The 19,504-nt window shown below is 31.0% G+C and overlaps 1 protein-coding gene across 12 annotated transcripts; it reads left to right on the top strand.

Annotated features, from left to right (window-relative positions):
* The first annotated feature begins 4,751 nt into the window (after positions 1-4,751).
* LOC137807679 (Phosphoribulokinase / Uridine kinase family) lies at positions 4,752-19,200 on the top strand. Of its 12 annotated transcripts, none has more exons than XM_068608428.2 (12): positions 4,752-5,108; positions 7,905-8,268; positions 9,909-10,023; positions 10,536-10,731; positions 10,842-10,955; positions 11,040-11,213; positions 12,155-12,349; positions 16,622-16,744; positions 16,824-16,936; positions 17,094-17,217; positions 17,521-17,793; positions 18,743-19,200. In XM_068608428.2, exons 2-12 carry the CDS (start codon positions 7,935-7,937, stop codon positions 18,959-18,961), a joined length of 1,980 nt encoding a protein of 659 aa, XP_068464529.1. In that variant the 5' UTR covers positions 4,752-5,108; positions 7,905-7,934; the 3' UTR covers positions 18,962-19,200. The 12 variants fall into 12 exon arrangements, 10 of the variants coding, with proteins under 10 accessions (XP_068464529.1, XP_090155604.1, XP_090155608.1 ...); XM_068608432.2 differs by having other exon boundaries at positions 4,893-5,108; positions 9,953-10,023; XM_090299479.1 differs by having other exon boundaries at positions 4,915-5,108; positions 10,536-10,748.
* The last annotated feature ends 304 nt before the right edge of the window (positions 19,201-19,504 follow it).

Genomic DNA, 19,504 nt, shown 5'->3' on the forward strand with positions numbered 1-19,504 from the left:
TCAAATTTCACATGTTGTTGGAGAACATAAAATATAACCACGTCATATGTTGTTTAATTACCCGTTGTAGATCCTTACACTTACATGCAATCCTAGAACTTCAAAGACAATATAAAACCCAATAACTTCAAATTTAGCATGCAAAGAAAAATCACGCTACACAAATTTTCACAAGGAAAAAATGTATAAAGCACTAACTAAGATTTGTCTAAATTAGTTTTTCTTACAAAAAATTGATGTTCTCAATAATTATTAGATCAAGTGATAAAAATGTTTAACATGAATCTCTAAGGATAATTTTATTGAGTTTAGATTGATGAATGAGAGGATTGGGTCTTAAAATAACTTCAAATCAATTTTACCAATATATTATAACATCTCTATATGATTGTTGATAAAATTATTTATTTAAAATTTAAGTATACACCAATACTAAATTATTTTTGTTGATAAATATTACAACGTATTTTATATTTTCAAAAATACACTAATATTTTTTTTTTTTAAATAACACAGAAGATGAAGTGTACGACCAGTGATAATAATAAAATTTAAAATATTGATAACTTTTTTTGTTTTACATAATAATATTCAAGTTATTTAAAATATTTTATAAGTTTTAAATATTGTTCTTCTCGGTAAGATTGTTCTTCTTACTAAGATTTCAACATTTATAACGAGTTTTTAGTAGGATAAAATACTTGAGACGTTGATTTTTTTATAGAAAATATCCTTATTTTAACGAGACATGGAATATGAATTAAATGAATATTCACTTATAAACGGGACACTGAAGTAAGAGTGAGATCAATAAAACAAGAAGTATAATAAAGAATATTAAAGTTAATATTTGAGTATTCGTTGTTTTCGCTTCCTGAGAATAATCTCAAATGGTGGTGCTGTTTTGGAAGGCAACGAAAAAGGTGTCTCTCTTAAGATTTTGGACTCATTGCATAATAAATTGCTTATATTATTTGAGAAGTAACTTGTTTTTCATGCTATTTCAGAACATAATTTTTGTTTTGTCGAAGACATTTCTACTTTTTATTTTCTTATGTTTCATTATTTAATTTATTTAGAATAGTACATAGGTCCTTTCTATTTTTAATATATTTATTATTTATGTTTTTGTTGTTTAATTTAGTTCCAATGATACATTAGTCTATCTCCAAATATTTATATAAAATTATCATTTTAGTTCTTATTTCATTCGATTAATTTTGTATTATGTTAGGTAATGACAATTTTATTCTATCTTCCACGTACTAAAAAAAATCTGTCTATCACGGGCTTTTTGTCTTTCAATTTTTTTTATATAATTACCTTTTTTAATTATTCTCTTATAAATGAGAATGTTTTAATTAAAAATAAAGGTCATTATATGAATATTTGTGATACACTGGACCTTTTAGGTAGACTTGAAAGGTAGTTTATTTCTATAATTTTTCATTTTTAATAGGGATATTAAGAGGAAAGTATTAATTTATTAATGATTAAATTTTCATTTTTTTCTTTTAAAATTAACTTGTTAACTTTTTTATTAAATATATTTACTGTAATGAGATTAAAAAAAAAACTAACACTATGCAAAATGATTATTTTATGACAGTTTTTTAATAATTGTTAATCACCTGTCATAATAAATAATAATTATGAGAAAAATTATTATGTGAGTTTTAAAATAACCGATATAATTAATAATTATTATGATGAGTCATATTTTAATCATCATAGTAAATTTTATGTTAAATTAAAATAAAAAATCTTTATTAACATCGGTTCCATTATAGATTATGCTAATAACTTTTTTCTTTCTTTCAATTTACAAATCAGGATATTTTGTAAGTTCTGCAAGTTTTTATTCTATTCCCAAATTTCACTTTAATTAATATTTTTTCCTACAACTTGTCCCTGCTTTAAAATGTATTATACTCTTGATTTTAGTATTAATTAATTAATTAATTAATTTTACTGTTGATGGTCCGTTACCCAAATTTCCAAAGTTACATTTATTTAAAATATTAAAATACATAAATTTTAATTAATATAGTAACATTCTTTTACATAAATATCATTATAAAACTGAAAAAATATACAACTGTCAAATCCATTTTTATGTATTTTATTTGTCCCTCCTTTCTATTGCACAGGGAATCTTCAACTGTGGCTGAAGAAAAAAAGTGACATAAGGAATTAGTTGTAGGTATAATAATTATAAGTCTTTTGTCCACCATAATTTGATTACGAAAACGGCTGAGTCTTATCGAATTTGTGTACTACTTTATTGTATTGAATATTGGGAATGAGTTTGTCTATTAATTATATTATATAATAAAAAATAAATTATAAATAATAATAATAATAAAATTATAAAATAGTAATGATAATCAAAATAAATTTATAATGTGAGAACCTGTAGCTGTAAACAAATTTCTTAAGATCTTAAATATTTTCTTGATTGATGTTAGAAGTAGTGAAATATTTTGTATCAACTTCAACCTATTAATTTTTAAGTATTTATTATAAATGATGATTTTATAACTAGTTAATAATTTTGTATGAATTTTAATATGTTAATTTTTAATCAAATATATCATTATTTATATGCTAGATCATTAAAATTTTATTTTAAAAATATTTGCTTGAGAATTGTGATTATTGTGTAAGGTACATGCATATAAGAAAATGAATATATAAAAAAAAATATTTTTAAAAAATCACCTTCTATTATGGTTATTGTTAAATTTGTCATAAAATATATATTATATTTTATAATTGATTTATGTTTAATCATCCTAGAAAATAACGTATTTTATAACGTTAAAATATTATCTATTATAAAAAAATAACACATTTTATCATGATTAAAATAATATATATCATAAAAAGTAATATTTTTTATGACGGATATAATTTTAACCGTCATAAAATGTGTTATTTTCTATAATGGTTAAAGATAAATTTGTAATAGAAAGTAAATTTTCTATGATTTTTTTGGTATGATATTGAAAACACAGACTTTTTATAAAAAAATGTTTTTTTTTTATTAATGTAAGTTGAGTTGAAATTCAATATTTTTTGATAGTTTGGGTATACCTCAAAGTTTATAGAGGTACACCATTTATCAATAAAATTTCCACATTAACAATAAGAAAAATTAATATTAAAAAAAATGAAAAAAAAACAAGATTTATAGTTTGTATAAAAAAAATTAATTGATTGCCTTTTACAAATAATTATTGATGTTAATATTAAATAAGTAGAGAAATGCTGAAATTAAATTGATTAATTGAGTTAATGTTAAATTATATTTGGGTTAGAGGTTATAATTTCCTTCTGGGTGTTTCTTTCTGCAACTCCAACAAATTACTTTTTGCACCTCCAACAAATTTCTTCATGCACGTTATTTGGAAAATATTGTTTTAACCACTTTAAAAATGATTACCAGAATAATTTTTCTATAATGTTCTGAAATAATTATGGATTTATCATTTTTTAAGTCAAAAAATATGTTTTAAAAATGACATTCTGAAATAATTTTTTGTTTTTTGGATTTCCTATTTCAAAAACAACTTTTACTTACAAAACACTCCTTATTCCAAAATCATCAAAAACTATTAAAAATAATTTGGATATTTCGAAAAATATAGAGATGCAGAAAAATAAATTTAGGGGTGGACGAAGAAACACCATTTCCTTTCTCATAGCTTAGAAAAAGATGTTCCTTTTTATTTGGACAGTTTCTTCCTGTACCCCCACAAGTTATAAGACAAAATTGTTTCTACTATTTTTTAAAAAACCATAAAATGCACTTAAACATAAACAAATACTTTCTTCTTCGTTTGCCTCTCAACAATGTTGTTCATCCTCTTTCTCAGCAACGTTGTTCCATTCCTCTCTCAACTGATTCCATTGCCTCTCCACAGACTCCATTCCTCTCTCAGCGACACTGTTCCATCTCGCGTTTCTGTTGGTGGTTTAGGGTGGTGTCTCAGAAACTTGGTGGGAGAATGGTGGTTTCTCTTGAAGGTAAGTAAATTTATTTTTTTGGATCTACAGTTCCATTTTTTCTTCGGATTTCTCTTCCATAGTTCATACGTATTATTTTGGACATTAGAGACCGATAGTTTTATGGAATAAGGAATTCGTATTTATTTTCTGAAATTTTTTTGAATTGGTGCTTTTAGTAAAATTTTGAATCCACCAATCCGTAATTCAATATATGCATTATGGATTCAGAAGTTAATAATTCAAAAAAAGTATTATGGATCCACCAATTAGTAACAAAAGATAGACTTTCGGATTCAGGAATCCAGAAATCAACAATTTATGCAAAATTTGCGTTCGAAACATCCCTTCATTTGAAAAACAAAATGATTCAGTTTCGGATTGATGAATCCATAGCACACTCTTAGATCTTGATTTTCGGTAACCACAAAAATGCCATAACCATCAATGCTCCTAAAAAAACTTAATTCTTACCTCTAGAAGCTAAACAAAACTTCGATAACGCAACCCACTCCTCCACCTTGTTTCGCACAACTAAAATGACTCTCCACCAACCCCTGAGATAAATGAAGAGGATGAACAGTGACATATAAACTCAACCACAGTGCCTTTTTCAAATAAAAGGTCAAGGTCAGTTTTGGGATTTATTACATTGTGATGGTGAAGGAAGAAAAACATAGGGGTGAAGGAAGAAGAAGCCTTTTATTTGTTATTTTCTCCTTCAACGGGCCGAGTGTGGCTTTGAGCCCATGCATCCTCTCCTTTATCACTGGGCTAGAGGCCCACATATCCAGCAACTGTAAAATATTTGGAGAAATCGTAAGGCTGAGGAGGGTGAGCGAGTTTTGAGCCGTTAGATCACATTGAGTGGAAAAAAATATCTGACTCTTCTTCTTCCTCGTCAGTCAGAAGGAAGAGAGAGTCCACTGCGTCAAAATTCTTCGTCGTCTCTTTGCATATTTTCTCCTCCCAAAACCACTATTTCTCTTCGCATCTCAAATTTTCCTTCTCTACTTTCTTTTTTCATCTGCTAGTTACCGTGGCCCTGTCCGAAGCCTGAGAAGAGGAACGTGTTACATTTCAATTCCTGAAAATTCAAGGTACGGAAGAAGTCATTAACGCCTCGTTAATTTTGATGAAGTTGTGCTGGTAATAACATGCTGGATTGTTCTATTTTCGTTCTAATTGTTCGACTTGTTTGATTCTCTCCTCTCTGATTTTGTGAGTTTAGCTGCTTCGTTACTCTTTCTTGTTTATAGTTTGTGATAATCAAATTAAATTAGAATTAGTGGAAGAATTGGACCGAAAAGTTTATGACGAGGGAAATAAACACTGCAACCGTGAGTGTTGAATTTGTTGGAGCAGATATTATTCTAAGTTGAATTGTGTGAAACGTGTTGAATTTGTTGGAGCAGATATTACTCTAAGTTGAATTGTGTGAAACGTGTTGAATTAATGATACGTAAACATCTTGTGTGATGCTGGGGAATAACGTACAAGATTTGAGCAACGCGTAGAACCGTAAAATGGGGCTGCAGATTCGGAAGAGTATGGAATGCTCTGAAACGAAAGTGTTGAGCTGTTTCAATTTAGACCACTTATGCTGTTTGGAAGGAAAAAAAAGTGCCTTCTCCATCACCTGGGCAATGCGTACTAATTGTTTTTTTTTAACATAGGATTTAAATTTAACTAATATTAAAAAGAAATGGTAATTTCACAAGCACAAGTAAAATATATCTAGTATACAATATAGAATATTTATCATTATATTATTAAAATAGTTGTAAAAAAGGATATATTTTTTTTATGCGTTTCAAACTATACTTTTTCTATTAAAATAAACTATACTTACACCGAGTAATTTAGGGAATCTTTCAAATCTTGTCAAACCCAAAGGAACTTGACATATTTAAATCACTCTTCCTATAGAAGTTAACACATAATAATAATAATAATAATAATAATAATAATGTATTTTTAAATATATTTATAATCGTAACAAAATATTTATATGTTATTATATATATACACTAAACTGTAATTATTCAGTAATCAATTATATATATGTTATCTTTTTAGATTTTTTAATCTAAGCACAAAAATTTATAAATATATATGGATCTTATAAGGAATAACGATTCAATTTCAATACTCGTATTTTATAATTTTTATAATATTGTACAACTAGATATCTCCTTGTTCTTTCATCAAAAGGTTACTTAAAGAAACAACTCTGTCTTCAAAAAAACTTTATTCTTTCCACCTCGGAAGGAAGATTTGGTAAGAACAAATAATAATAATGATGGAATCATGTTTAAGATGATTAATTGATTTCTTAAACTGTTCCGTACATTTGTTTAATTAAGTCATAAGTATTGCTAGTAATAGCAAATATATAAAAGAATTGTGATAAAAAGGAGATTAGTAGTAAAGATAAGGATGATAATAATAGTAGAAAGAAGTGTCCGGTCAACTAAAACATGACTAGGATTATTATCCTTAAAAAAATGAGAGGGAGAGATATGTATGGAAGAAAGAAGGAAAAAGAAGAAACAGATTTAGAAGTCTAATGGGCCAGACACGTTGACTACCTTCAAGAAAAGTAGAACCCAAAGGGTGTAAAAAACTTGCCTTGGGACAAGAAACTGGTCTTTGGGCAAGACAAGAAACTGAAGGATTTTTAATAATTAAAGGTGCTGTTAACTGGGTTATTTTTTTCTCTTGAGATAAATTAATTGGGGGTATTAAAACCCTAATTTTTAACATTTTGGGTGATAAAAGCCCAGACTTGTGGGATTAAATATAACTTTACTTCTCATTTTATTTTAATCAAACAATTAATTTACCCTTATCCTTAACTGTTATATATATTCACTAGCGACTGCCCAGTCATCACTTTCATTAAAAAAATACTTTTTTAAAAGAAAACAAAAAGTTTCGACTATATCGTTGTTGGTATGGTATGCGCGAAGGACAGGCACTGTGGCTGTTGTTAGCATCCGCTGGTACAGTTAAAATATATTTTTAATTTTATGACATCAGAAGGATTTTACTGGTAAGTTAATTAGTTTTGAATATTGCAAGTTATTTTATTTCTCTGAAATTTCCTTCTCGTAAATTACATTCTATTACATGATTTTATTGGCATCAAACAAATGCCAGAAGGTTGTGAAAAAAATGCAAAAAGAAAGTCCTTTCATTCTTATTTAAAAGTCTTCAAAAAAAAGGAAGCTGGAAACTTGAATCTAAAAAGGTAACTGTTGAAATAATTTTTCTACATATGATAAACAACTTTAGTTGGCACTTGAATCCATAGTGTTAAAAAAACACTTTATGTTAACAAAGTTTGTAAATTCCTTCACTTTTCAAGAGGTTTGATTTCGCTGTTTCACTTTATCTACCGGTAGCTTCTTTTACAGGTGTTTGTCCTTAAATTTGTTCACCGTTTCGCTTCATCGTATTTATTTCAAATTTTAAGGTCCTATATAATACACTTTTTGGTTGAATATTTGAAGTCAATTCCTGTAATGTTTTTCAGTTTTTTTTTTTAAATCCATAACAAAAAAATTGTTCAATTTTTTTTATGATTTTTCAACCTTCTTAGACACTAAAGTTTGGGCCAAGAAAAAAGTTTAGGATCTTCTATCAGTATTCTTTTCTCATGCATTTTGTAGTTGTGTTGGTGGAAATATGCATTTCTCCCCCTGTTTGTTTGTAACGGGTAAAAACGTGTTATCAGAATGACAAATTGTTTTTGTTTTATGTGTTTTTGAAATGTCAAATTCCATCTCTTGATTCCATTTGCAATTTATGCAGTTCTTCTGAGTTATTATTTGTCCCTGTTTGACTTGTATTTTTCCGTGCAACTTTCATTGCCATTTTCGTTTTTTTTGCAGCATATGTCTTAAACATCTTTGGTTTCTGCAATGGCACAAGATACTGTTTTTGGTGCTGACTCACCTCGACGACGTCTATTGCGAGATCAGGTTCAAGTGGTTAAAAGAAAGGATTCTGATCGCTATGAAATTGTTCCTATCCAAGATTCCTTGTCATTTGAGAAAGGATTTTTCATATTCATTCGTGCGTGCCAATTGCTGGCTCAAAAGAATGATGGAATCATATTAGTAGGAGTTGCAGGTCCATCTGGAGCAGGGAAAACTGTTTTCACTGAGAAGATCCTCAATTTTATCCCAAGCATTGCTGTCATAACAATGGACAATTATAATGATTCTAGTAGAATTATTGATGGAAACTTTGATGGTAAGTTTTCCCTTCATTTGTTTACTTTTAAGTTAATGACTGTGTATATCTATATATCTTGTTTCACTTACGATTTTGCAGAGTTTTCTTATTTTACCAGAGTGTTACTCCCTTTTACTCGTGAGTATGACTGATAACTTTTATTAGCAAAGTTACTTCTGCTGCTGCACAATTGCCATGCAGTTAAGAAGAACACATAAAATAACATAAGAAATAGAGGGAAAAATTAGGGTTCAGAGTAGAAAACGAAGTGATATGTGCTTATTTCTCTTTATGTTCATTGTATGACTATTATGTGTATTAACTTGTACTTTCAGATTCATTAGATGTATTGTATTTTTTTAAAGCAAAGTTGGATTATCTATGCTTTTTTTTCATCTTCTCCAAGTCCACAAATGGTTTTATGCACATTTTGTTCTTTTTGCCAAGGCCAATCTCAAGCCAGGTTTTGTTCGGTGAGAACTAATAATAGCAAATTTTAAATATACAGCTTAGTATTCAGGTTCTCTATGGACGGTGATAGAAATTGTGTCAAGATTCTTTTTTTGCGGGTTAGGGGGCAACGGGATTGAATTGATGAAATTTTGCTGAGAAGATGTGGTGACAGTCCCTTGCTACTTTCTTCGCACACAGTAGATTGCACAACCTCCGTTCTATTACATGTTCAATGTATATTTGAGCTAGAAATTAACTAGCTATATGAACAAAGAAACAGCAACACAATAAAACATCGTTAGACACGCTATATATTTAGCAAATTTTTAAGTTGAACCAAATAATGAAGTGGATTATTGCTGAAAGCACGAACAAATCACCTCTACTGTCTATGGCTATCTCTATTATATTGCCTGGCTAATCATCCTAAAATCATTTTACCCCAGTTACAGTGTTCTTTGAAACACATTCAACACCTTAAAATCACATTCATGATGTCAAAAGCGCAAAAGCTAGTGCTAGTAGCATTCACTTTGATGTGAAAAATCATTCATGATCAATCTCTAAACTCATACTAAGACAAAAACAACTTTTTAATCTTGAAATTTATTGACAGCTGTGCACTCCAAATACATTGTCATAATTTTCATGAATGTGTTTTTAGGTGTTGAATGTTAGAATAAATATTAGAATACATTACACTAACAACCCTTGAGGTTTACTCAAATTACCTGGACACTACAGTTCTTTTAAAATTCTACACAAACCTCCTCATTGTTTTAAAAGACATTACATTGCCCCCCTTTCACATTAAACACTTATCCTTTTACGTTCTAAAAACATTACACATGTCTCTCCTTGTTACATTTACTGTCTCTCCCTGTTACATTACACATGTACCCTTTTAAGAGAAGTCATTGTAATGATAAAAAGGCAGATAGCGTAAGTGTAATTTGAGAAAACTTCATGGAATTTTACTCTAAATATTACTTAATTACTCATTCTTTTGCATCGTTACCCACAAACACACACATAGACAGACTTATCATCTAATATTGGCAATATGAACAAGTTTAGCATCTAATCTAATTTGTTATTTTAATTTCCAAGCAAGTTTTACTTGTTAATCATATCAGTCAATATTCAAGAAATAGGAAGGAATGTTATGCAACACTACATTCTAATGTCATTGTTATTTGAAACAGACCCTCGGTTGACGGATTATGATACCTTGCTTGAAAATATACAGGGTCTTAAAGCAGGGAAGCCTGTTCAAGTTCCAGTATATGATTTCAAGTCTAGTTCTCGCATAGGTTACAGGTTGTGTACTCTTTTAATTTTATCATTTTAGTAATGTGCAATAGCCTATTTTCTAGTTGTGCTATCTAGGTTTAGAACTATCAAAAAGGTATGTAAAACTATTTGTGTATTGGCGTGTAACTTGTTCTTTAATAGAGGCGATTGGGGAGGTGGGGGGTGACTTTGGTAAGTATGTTTAAGAGATACAGTACTATGAAAGATATACTAAAAATATAGTTTTTTTTTATAAAGAGTGTTTTTTCAGTATAAACGAGATCACTTAAAACTAAACATGTTGTAGTATCTCATGTGTAAATGCACACCTATGTCCACCTTTAGAAATCCACAGACACGCAAAGCACATATAAGCACATGAATGTCTATTGTGTACATAAAAGAGCAAGAGGTACAGGACAAAATATGTAAATGTGGAGACACATGAGCCCTAGAATTAACATCATAACATTCCAACCCAAGATGTTGTTACATTTATGTTTATTTTGTTGTTTACTTTTCTACTATTTTCCTTACAGGACTGTTGAAGTCCCAAGCTCTCGTATTGTAATCATAGAAGGCATCTACGCCTTAAGTGAAAGGTTAAGGCCTTTGCTTGATCTTCGTGTTTCTGTCACCGGTGGAGTTCATTTTGACCTTGTTAAGCGTGTATTACGGGACATTCACCGTGCTGGTCAAGAGCCTGAAGAAATAATTCATCAAATCTCTGAAACGGTTTTCACTGATCCCATGTTAGACTTTTTAGGAGTGTTGAAAACTTGCATAATGTAAGACCAAGTGGCACATGCTATAATTCTTACCTATTATTTTGTTTCCATTTGTAGGTATATCCTATGTATAAAGCTTATATTGAGCCAGATCTCCAAACAGCACATATAAAAGTCATTAACAAGTTTAATCCATTCTCTGGATTTCAGAATCCGACATACATATTGAAGGTGACCCCTGTCCTATGCCATCATAGTAAGGTTCTTTATATTTTTAAGTGTATTCTTGGTGATACATTCTGTTGGTTGTTTTAGTCAGCCAGAACTGTGACAGTTGAGCAAATCAAGGAAACTATTGCTGCCCAGCATACTGAAACCAAAGAGGAAACGTATGACATATTTCTTCTACCGCCTGGTGAAGACCCTGAAGCCTGTCAATCATATTTGAGAATGAGAAACCGTGATGGAAAGTACAATCTCATGTTTGAGGTTAAGTGATGGAAAACTATTCAGTTGTTATAGTTATATTAATTTTTAAGAGAATGTCTAGCAAACAAGGCATAATTTCGAGGGGGGAGTAAGAACTTATACAAAACTTAATTGAACTTGTGAAAGATGCTTATATTCCTTCAGGGAAAAGATGATCAAAATACATTCTGAGCTGAATTTAGTAAATTTCATATTGAAAGCTCATGAATAAGTTCTTGTTAAATATTTACCTATGTTTTTTAACCAAATGTGTACTTTGGACATTTATTTTATGCCAATGTTTCACTAATAATATTGTTTACTTAGTTACAAGTTTTTTAAAACCTATTATAATGGAAAGAAGCCTATTTAGCCTCTTGTATAGTTATAGACTATAACCACTTCATGGTATTGTGACACTTAATGAAATGAGATCTGAAGAAGAAAAAGAAAACCTTAGATAAATTTTCAAAAGCTGAAACTTTCAAACTTTTTTTGGTGTACATACCTTCCACAGATTCCTTGCAAATTGAGTTCTTGAAATTAAAGAAACATATACTCCCACTTATTTTTCTTCCTTTACTGTCTTCAGTATGTTGTTTGTCTCAAACCTGTTCTTTGATTGATGCCTTTCCAGTGTTTTGTGGAGTAATTTTCTTTTCTTTGTCTCGTTTTTGTTTTAGCTATGGTTTTTTGTGACACTATGCATATGCGTATGTGCTTCTAAAAAACAATGGATAAAAGGAGTATGATGTTTGCTTCAAGAAGTTTGACAATTATTTGAAAAACTTGTGGTTCACTATGGATGATAGTATTGACATTGAGGTTTTCAAACTCAGGGCTTTGAAGATCTTATCTTTCAACACCCTCCTTCCCTTTGAGCTTGAGAATTGTTGACAATTTTGCACTTATAAGCAAAATTACTGAAAAACCTCTATAATGGTAATGCATTCTTGTTTCAGGAATGGGTGACTGATAGTCCATTCATAATATCTCCTAGAATTACTTTCGAGGTCAGTGTGCGCCTTCTTGGAGGGCTGATGGCCTTAGGATACACAATTGCATCTATCCTGAAAAGAAGCAGCCATATCTTTCATGATGATAAAGTGACCATAAAAACTGATTGGTTAGAACAACTTAATCGCACATATGTTCAGGTATGCCAACATATTGTTTGTATCGTTCCTTACATACTTTTTATGCTTGTTGATTATTATGTGATAAGTAGTTTTAACTTTTGATCTTTCCTTACTCTTGTAAAAGGTAAGGGAAGAGATTAAAAATAGAGAAGCAATTGTTATTGTTATTCAAATTCTTAATGTAAACGGTATGAGAGGATTTATTATGTAAAACTCTACTACCCTACAAATAAATACTATAATGAAGAATAACTCATTCTATCCCTACAATGTCTCAATAGTCACAATAAATAACTAATAGTATCTCCTTGTAATCCAACACTCTTCCTCAAGTCGGTGAATGAATATCTGTAATTCATAGGTTGCATATAAGATCTTGGAACCGCTTTGTGGAATGTTCCTTCGTAAACAAACTTCGTAGCTAAAATTCTCATGGGGTGTAGGAAATAATAATAAGACTATTATCCAATTTGTCTTTGATGAGTGCTAGTCTATTCTTATGTGTTTGGTTCTATCATGTTGGATTGGATTGTGAACAATACTAATAGTCAATTAATTATCACAAAAGAGTCATAGATTCTTCTCATTTCACTTTAAGATCATTCAAAATAATTTTCAACCACTACAGTTCATGCACCCTTGTGTCAGAGCTCGAAATTTTGCCTTCGCATTGGACCTTGCTACCAAATTTTGCTTTTTATTTCTCCAAGATTGAAGAATTTGATTCACAACCTATAAATATCACTCCTTTGGATCGTGCATGAATTGACTAACCACACTCACAACATAAGTTATGTTTGGTTTGGTGTGGGCTATAAGTAAATGAGTTTTCCTACAAGCAATATTATGAAACTCGAGGATTTGTAAGAAGATCGGAAGGAAGATAAAGGATGGTAACTTGAGAATATATGAAAAACCAATTTATAGACCTATGCATGCTTAAAAATTAATATACGTAAGAGACATAACTCATAAAAAATAGTAAATATTGAGATCGAATACATAACACAAATGGAAATAAAAGGTTCACATGTCATAATTACTCACAATAACCAATAAATTTGTAATTGCTTAATACAAACAAATCATCCAAGGAGATAATTTATATTAAAATCAAAAAGAGCTTTTTGTTTTTTAACTTTTTATAATTGGGTCACAACAACTATCTTTGTCAGAGAAACTATCTTCATCACTCCTAAATTTAATTTGCCTATAAGTCTTTGATATTGGCCTTTATCTATCTACGACAAAACTATCTTCATCACTTCTAATTTTATGGTTCTTTTCTATAGGTTTAGTGGTTCTTCTATCAATTTCACTTGTTTCTCTGAGAATATCTAAAATATACTTCCTTTTGAAATAAAGATACCCTTTCTTGAGTAGGAAACTTTTATCTCAAAGAAGTACTTCATTTTTCCTAGTTTCTGTTTTGGGGAATGTTTGATGAACAAGATAAGGTTACATTGACTCTACTAGTACCAAGGAAATCATAGTTCAAGTAAGTCTCCCAAACCAAACACAGGGCGATTGCTTGAGTCTATGTAGGGCTCTCTTCAACCTGTACACCTTATTCCTTTTTTCAATAGATCCATAGCCTAGCGGGCTCCATGTAGACTTCTTCTAGTTGCCCATGCAAAAAAAAACATTTTTTACATCCAAACTATTATAGCTCCATCCAAAATGTATTGCCAATGAGAGAATGATCTTGATTGTATTTATCTTTGTCATGGGAGCAAATGTCTCCTCATAATCAATGTCATGGGAGCAAATGTTTCTGTTTTGGGGAATGTTTGATGAACAAGATAAGGTTACATTGACTCTACTAGTACCAAGGAAATTATAGTTCAAGTAAGTCTCCCAAACCAAACACAGGGCGATTGCTTGAGTCTATGTAGGGCTCTCTTCAACCTGTATACCTTATTCCTTTTTTCAATAGATCCATAGCCTAGCGGGCTTCATGTAGACTTCTTCTAGTTGCCCATGCAAAAAAACATTTTTTACATCCAAACTATTATAGCTCCATCCAAAATGTATTGCCAATGAGAGAATGATCTTGATTGTATTTATCTTTGTCATGGGAGCAAATGTCTCCTCATAATCAATGTTATAGGTCTAAGTATATCCTTTTGCAACTAATCACGCTTTGTACTAATCTAGTGTCATCAGACTAATAATTCATTGTATAGATCCACTTTCATTTTGCAACCTTTTTATCTTGTGGCCAATCAACAATCTTCGAAGTTTGATTATTTTCTAAGACACTCATCTCTTCATTTATGACCTGAACCTAATTTTTATCTTTGAATGCCTCTTGAACTGATATGGGATTCTAATTCTATCAATGATAGAGAGAAAACTTTGTGTTGTACAAAAAGGTGTTTAGTGGACATAAATTGAGAAATAGGATATTTAGTACAAAACCCACTTCCTTTTCTCAAGGCAATATGTAGGTATTTAAGGTTAGGCTCACAGTTATTACTCAAGAAACACAGCCTAGAACTTGTGTTATGTTTGTGCTTGAGTATATTTTTGAAAATAGTCATATAGTCATATTTTTGAGCAATAACAAATTGATGAAGATGACGTGCTTTGATTAGACGTTCAACACGTTTATACCAAGGGAGAGAGTTTTTCTCATCTAGTTTTCTAGGAATTGAATGTGAGAAGGTTACTAAGGAGAAGTAGCCATTAGCACATGCATTGAAGAAGATTTGTTCATCTAGGGATCGCAGACTGTTGATATCATCAGAGTTGCAAAGAATGCAGAAAGAAACTAAAATAGAACTTTTGTATTTGGATGAATGAAAAAACGAATCACTTACATTTGAGCAGTTACAGAATTTTTTTTAAACATGCTAACAAACTGGTGACAGCTGTCAATAGACAGCTACTCAATAACTAACTCCAATAGATGAGTGACACTTGTTTGTAGACACCTGGTACATTTACTAACTCTTAACTAACTAAAAACAATTATTTTACTATAGAGAGTAATATACTCCTCTATGACCTATTTTGTTAGTAAAATTTGGGCTTGTTAGAATGAATCAATGATCTTTTAAGAGTAGAGTAGACAATGCTATTAGAATTGGACCAGTCTCTAATTGAACTGCATGAACCAATTTATACTAAGTACTAAATTCTTATATAATAAAGCTAATGTATTTAGTGGTTGTTCTTCGCCTAAATGTCCTGGCTTCCTAGAAACTATCCTTACAACACCATAGATTTTTAAAATTCCTCATTTCTCTACAAAGCCCTTGAACATCATGACGTCTTGTGGCTGCAGAGAGCAAGCCATTTCGTGGGGTGTGCAAAGCAGTAAATGAATGCAAGTACAAAAATCTAGTATTTAAAGAAGAACTGGATCAATGGTTCATCAGGGTTGAGTCCGATTTTGAAGCAGTTCAATGACGCCAACATCGGTTGAATGCATAAGCGATCTTATACATGAACCAGACTAGTTATCACTCTGGACCGAACTGGTCCAAGTCTGCTAACAATTAGAAAAGGTAGATTTTTGGCTGCAAATCAGTTAATATACTTACAAATGTAACTCTATCAAACAGTCCATCCTAATCATAGCAGGACAGAAAACTGTCTTTCCTAGGGAAATTAGTTGTAGAATTTTTCAAATAAATTGCCATACTGTCAGGTGACAGGATCAGACTAACACACCAAAATTGTTCCCATTTAAGTGTAATATTTATTACCTAATAATAGTTTACTGATATTTCTGATTCTTTTTTTTTGCTTTCAATGGTAAACCTTGTCAAAAGGTACCACTTCAGCAGTCCAGTTCAATCGATTAGAGACCATAATAATTCCATTTACCATTTTTCCCCTCACCTATTTCTTATGTAATGCAAATGCACAAAATGTTTTAGAGTCAGTATCATTTCAATATAAAATGTTATCTTTGCAATAAGATTAATCATAACAAATGTATCTATCAAAATGAGCGTCTTGTTTGTTTACCGTTGGCAATGTTATTGTGTGTTTTATTATAAATATCCTTCATGTATCCTTATTATTTTATTTTCTAGTGTTTGTTTTGCTCCCATGTGTCCTTGGTAGATGATATTAGAGTGGTTCTGGACTAGGTTTAAATATAACATTAACACAGTAACATATCCAGTCCTTGGGCACTTATTTAAACCTAAGCACTTGAATGTTTTTGGCTAGGCCTGGGTGGTGCATGGAGCTCGGGGACATGCCCATACCTATTGCATGTTTATGTTTGTTTCTTTTGTTGTCAGTCACTAAATACTTATTTATGCTGTTTTCAAGGTGCAAGGGAAAGACAGGAACTATTGCAAGTTTGTAGCTGGGAAACTGGGGTTGGATGGTTCCTATGTTCCTCGCACTTATATTGAACAAATTCAGCTAGAAAAGCTTGTGAACGATGTGATGGTATTATGAGCCATCATTTAACCTTTTACCTGTGGTTTAAATGTTTATACTCTAAATCACTAATCTGATCAAACTACAGGCATTGCCAGACGATCTTAAGTCAAAACTCAGCTTAGATGATGACTTAGTTTCAAGCCCCAAAGAAGCCCTTTCCAGAGCTTCTGCAGATAGGAGAATGAAGTATCTTAATCGGTAATTATTAACTTCCATTACCTATGTGTCCTCTGTTAAAAAGAACAATGGTATTGCTTCTACTTGTTTTTAATATTTGGAATAAGAATTTCTGAATCTGGTTAAAAGTTTGTTAAAGTAAGGTTTTTTGTCATGTTCTTCTCATTTTGTTCTGTAGTGGTATTTCACACTCATATTCGACTCAAAGGGACAGGATTCTACCTAAGCTGACTAAACTTGCTATAAATAACAGAAGATTCGATGGAAGAGCTCTTGAATCACCTGCATCAATTGCTAACCATGTAATATATATATTTTCCTTAAGAAATCATTTAATTGCAATCATTTTGGCCTCTTCATTTATCAATGTATCATCTGTTGTGTCCATAGACACAAATTTTGAAAGATAATGATATACAATTGCACTGCATATTGGCAAGAAACTTCAGAGAAGATGTATATTAAAATTTTATGGAAATTATATCACAGAGTGTTTTGGCATAAAGGTGTTACAAGTAATAAATGTTTGCGTTTGTGCCTAAGAAGTTTAGTTTTCTACCCATCTAAACGATTCATCTACTGATATTTCCTTTTGAGTTGTCCAGGGAGTCATCACTCAACTTTCTGATCAAATTTCCACATTAAATGAAAGAATGGATGAATTCACCTCCCGTATTGAAGAATTGAATTCAAAGTTTACTAGCAAAACAGTTTCAGCCAGTCAACAAAACTTGGCTTCACAGGCTGAGGCCAGTAATGGCCCAGGCCCCACTTCCTTGTTTGCAACTGGATTAGGCAATGGTTCATTGACTGCATCATTGCTGCCTAATTCTTCATCATCTCCTCAATTGGCGAAAGAGTCTCCCCTGATGGACGAGGTTGGTCCCCTGATTTTTAATTCACCGTGACAGTAATAGTATATTGGTTTAGGGAAGAAAGAGAAAGGAAAGGGAAAGAGTAGAAAATGAGATTATCTTGTAGATTTTTTTGGTAGGAAAGAACATGGAAGGGAAGAAAAAAGTTAAATAATAAAATGAAACAAATGGCCCTAATAATAATGGTTGAGAACCTAAAGAAACGAAAAATTAGTCTTTAATTACAAAAGTTTCTTTTTCTCCAATTAGAAGGATAGACCATATAGATGGGTCAATTCTTTTCCCTCCTTTCTTTTTTAAGTGCTAATAAACAATGGAAGGAAAGAAAATTTTGGTTTTTTCCTTCTCTCTCTCTTTTCATTCCTTCCAATTTCATACCTTCCAATTTCATACCTTCCAAACACACCATGATAGTGCTATCGGCTACACATATGCGTACTGTGAATGTCTAGTGTAAAGATGCATACTATGTCTTTCCTGATATAGAACATGATATGAAGGAACTTCGTACGGATGGAAAAAGATAAAGATAAGTTTGTATAAGGTTTTGTTGAGATGTAGTCTCGCCCATGCTTAGGAATAAATTTAGATACTTTTAAATGAAAAAGACCACAATTTATAGTCTTAAAATCCAAAAGTCAACAAATATTATTTAAAGTAAATAAGAATAACTCAATGAAAATTAATAATGCCACTACCCATTTTGCATATTCTGTTGAAACACCATAAATGGCTCCTTATAAAATTATGTAAAATGTGGAGTAATTGTTTGTAGACTACAGTTGGATATATTTTGTTTAGATTTTAAGTGACCTTGTCAAACATTTTCATTCAGTACCTCCCATCTCCCTTCATTTCAGACAACATCGAGGACAATTTTCTACTTTGAAATTCTGCATGGAGCAATAAAACATATTGGCTATTTTATTTTAATTATTATTTTTTAAAATAGGTGTTAGTTATTGCACGGGGACAACGTCAAATCATGCATCAAGTAGACACTCTGAGCAATCTTTTGCATGAATACTTTGGAGAAAGGTCACGCCTTGGAAGACCAAATCAGACTGGTAGAATGCGTGAACCTGAATCTGTTGCCATCCCTATGGTTCTCACTCTGGTCACTGGTGTCGTTGGTGTGTTGTTGTTCAAGGGTGTGACATCCCAAAAGTAGGGTATAGTAATGTATATGTATTTTTTTTGTCTCTTGTTGATTATCCTTACTATTTATAAGAGAAACCTCTTAAATATAATTAAAGCTTAAGGGGTTTCTGAAAACAATTACATCTGCGAGGGGCTGCTTCACATGAAGTATTAGTACTAGTAGTTTTTCGCATAGTCGTGTTAACATTACTCAGTGTAGAAGCTTCTCTATATATTTTTCTGGTTAAATAATTCCTCCATTTAATGGAATACTGAACCTGCATATTTCTTCTTTTTTTTGTTAGTTTTTCCCGTTTGACATTTCAGTTTTATGCCTTCCCTGAGACTACGATAGATCTTAACTGCTTGACTGTTTCAGCGCTGACTTTACTCGGCGTTTGCCAGAAGGAAGAAAGTGTTCATCTATCCAAGATTGTCTAAGTGCGACATGGTTAGAATTTCGATCACTCCAAATCTAAAACAAGTATGATGCATGTAATTAAGTAATATGTAACTGTTATGTAATTGAATTATAAAATTTCAATTGAAAATTATAATTAATATTTACACGACA

The sequence above is a fragment of the Phaseolus vulgaris genome, chromosome 3 (assembly GCF_051622355.1).
Source record: "Phaseolus vulgaris cultivar YP4 chromosome 3, ASM5162235v1, whole genome shotgun sequence".
Taxonomy (NCBI): Eukaryota; Viridiplantae; Streptophyta; class Magnoliopsida; order Fabales; family Fabaceae; genus Phaseolus; species Phaseolus vulgaris.